The 2,500-nt window shown below is 47.4% G+C and overlaps 1 protein-coding gene across 1 annotated transcript in view; it reads right to left on the reverse strand.

Moving 5' to 3' along the window:
- Nucleotides 1-2,500, reverse strand: part of gabbr1a (gamma-aminobutyric acid (GABA) B receptor, 1a) — a 65,534-nt gene that overhangs the window by 44,895 nt on the left and 18,139 nt on the right. The window contains exon 7 of the mRNA XM_068735131.1: nt 1-43. This exon is cut by the window's left edge and continues 118 nt beyond it. Coding sequence (XP_068591232.1) covers nt 1-43 — 43 coding nt within the window. The remainder of the gene's footprint in view (nt 44-2,500) is intronic.

Here is a 2,500-nt window from a genome sequence, read left to right on the forward strand (position 1 = left end):
CCGCTCATGGGGAACAGCGCTCCGATGTACAGCTTCTTCTTGCCTGCGGATGGCCGAGGCCAGAAGAGGAGAAGTGCGATGAGAGATGCCCGGAGGAGGAACGTCGCGTGGCCGCGGGCCGCGCGAGTTACCCGCGGAGGACTTCTGCAGACCACCGGCATGGTTCAAGGTGAGCTGAACTGGAGCAGGTTGCCTCCCGGTGCTGCAGGACGAGCCAGGCGCGGGTCAAAGCGTATTTCTTTTTTTTTAAATTTGCAACTGAAACGTAAGTGAGCTCAACACGTGTCCGGCTCCTTTAAACTGGACTGAGTTTGGATTTAACGTTGCAGCTATTTACTTTTAATTGCAAGTGTTTAGCGAATCGAGTAAATAATTGAGTCGGCGTATAATTTAGCATACTGCATGGTTAATTATACATATGCTGGATTTTTTTTTTTTGTGGGGGGGGACGAAGTCAAACACAGTTCAGACTCGGAGCGATCATGTGAGGACAAGCTGCTGCTCGCCTCGAAATGCTCGGCAGTCAAGTTTCAATCCCGCAATCCGCGCCATATCTACGCAATTCCGCGCGTTCAGCGCGACTGAACTCACGCATCGCTTTCTGCTCGCAATCGATCTTGAATATATTGGCTTACGCTCCAAAAGAAAGAAAATAGGACGCGCGAATTAGAGAGTGGAGTCCGCGCAGAACACGTCAACCGGGTGAAATGAGTGTGGCTTTGGGAGCTGCAGCTAGAAGAAACCCAACAACAACAACAACAACCGGAGAGTGAACTGAGAGCTGAAGCAGCAGAAAATAGCAGGCAGCGTCTCTCTCTCTCCCCCCTTTAACGCAGCCGTATTCCAACAGATGAGACGATTTGCCGCGGAAAAGCAGGCGCGCCTGAGCTCTGCGTCTGATCCACTGCAGCACCGGCAGGCTGAGTGTGTGTGTGTGTGTGTGTGTGTGTGAGAGAGAGTGAGAGAGAGAGAGAGATAGAGAGAGAGAGAGGAGAGAGAGAGCCAGGACAAGTCTGAAATGTATGCTGAGAGAGAGAGAGAGAGAGAGAGAGAGAGAGATGAGTGGTTAGGAGGGGGCTCTGGGCAACATCTCCTCAATGGTTTTCTAATGAGTTACAGGCTGCGCTTAACTTAAAACAGTGCATCTATTCCACCAGAGTCCCACACGACCTCTTTTTTTGGGGTCACATGTTCCTCTTTGCATTTGGCTCCTTTTTACTCCCACCACTTGCTGCAGCTGGCAATTGGCTCACACTGCAGGCTAGCGGGTCCATAATCAATTTATGATCAATGCATCAGCTCCAGGAGGCCAACTGTGACGTCACCAGAGAGTCAGATTCGTTTTTCGCCAAATGCGCATGGATTTGGTTCTTTTGCAGTCCCGGTAGGACTTGGTGAACAGCAATGTCCTGTATTGATTAATGTATTGATCCGGCAGCTGTGTGGTAAATAAGGTAAAATAATCAAAGCAGTGTCAGCAGTGATGTAGTGCATGCAACAACCATCTTAGCGTGTTAGCGTGCTAAAAGTTGCTAATTTGCAATAAACACGAGTACAGCTGAGGCTTGTGAGAATGTCACTAGCTTTGCAGGTATTCGGTCATAAACCAAAGCATTGGACACATTTAAATTTGAACAGGGGAAGTTAAATAATAATTTAAAAAAACATGAAAAGACATGAATGTGGGAACTAGATTTGCATGGCAATCCATCCACAAAGAAAAGTCAGGGGATCTCCAAAGTAAGGAGGATTTATCCTCTGGGGAGCATGAATGCCTGTACAGAATTGGATGCCAATCCATCAAATATTTGTTGAGATATTTCTACCTCATCAAAGTTGTGGACACAGACTGACATCCCCAGAGCTGGTGCTATCGCTAAAAAAAAAACTAAAAAAAACGGACACTCTTTGAACCTGCACGATCAATAGTCACTTAAATCCTGCTGAAACAACGTTAACACGCAACTTTTAGCCTGGCTTTAACACAGATACCTAGATGCTGCTTGACCTGCAAATCAATAGCTCCAACGCTTACTGGCCCAGCACACACGAGCAGCGAGCAACCCGGCTCTGTAACCACCTCTGCTAATTCATAGACCGTTTCATCTCTGCCTCCTCTCCACGGCCAAGTCCATAGCGTGCTGCAGAAGCTGCTTTGAGAAATCAGCAAGAAATGTGGCAGGCAGTATCAGTCAGGGCTGGCTTCATTTCATTTTATTTCTGGAAACAGCAATGCAGTTAGGGTAGATAAGAGAGAAACTGGGCTCCCTGCACACCTGTTTGAATCCTCTGTTCACATCCAGCACTGTCCCTATTTGTAACTCCGACACACAAAGACATGCGAGCACGCACACCCACACCATCTGACACACATAACAAGTACACACACAGTCAGGCACAGTGGCTTTCAAGCCTTTACGGTTCAAATGAATAGTCACACGATTTATACAGACTTAGTGACTACATTGAGGGCAAGAATTACAACATACAACCACAAACA

Source organism: Cebidichthys violaceus, unplaced genomic scaffold, assembly GCF_023349555.1.
Source record: "Cebidichthys violaceus isolate CVI_PGR_0920_01 unplaced genomic scaffold, fCebVio1.0.p SCAF_7, whole genome shotgun sequence".
In the NCBI taxonomy this organism is placed as follows: domain Eukaryota; kingdom Metazoa; phylum Chordata; class Actinopteri; order Perciformes; family Stichaeidae; genus Cebidichthys; species Cebidichthys violaceus.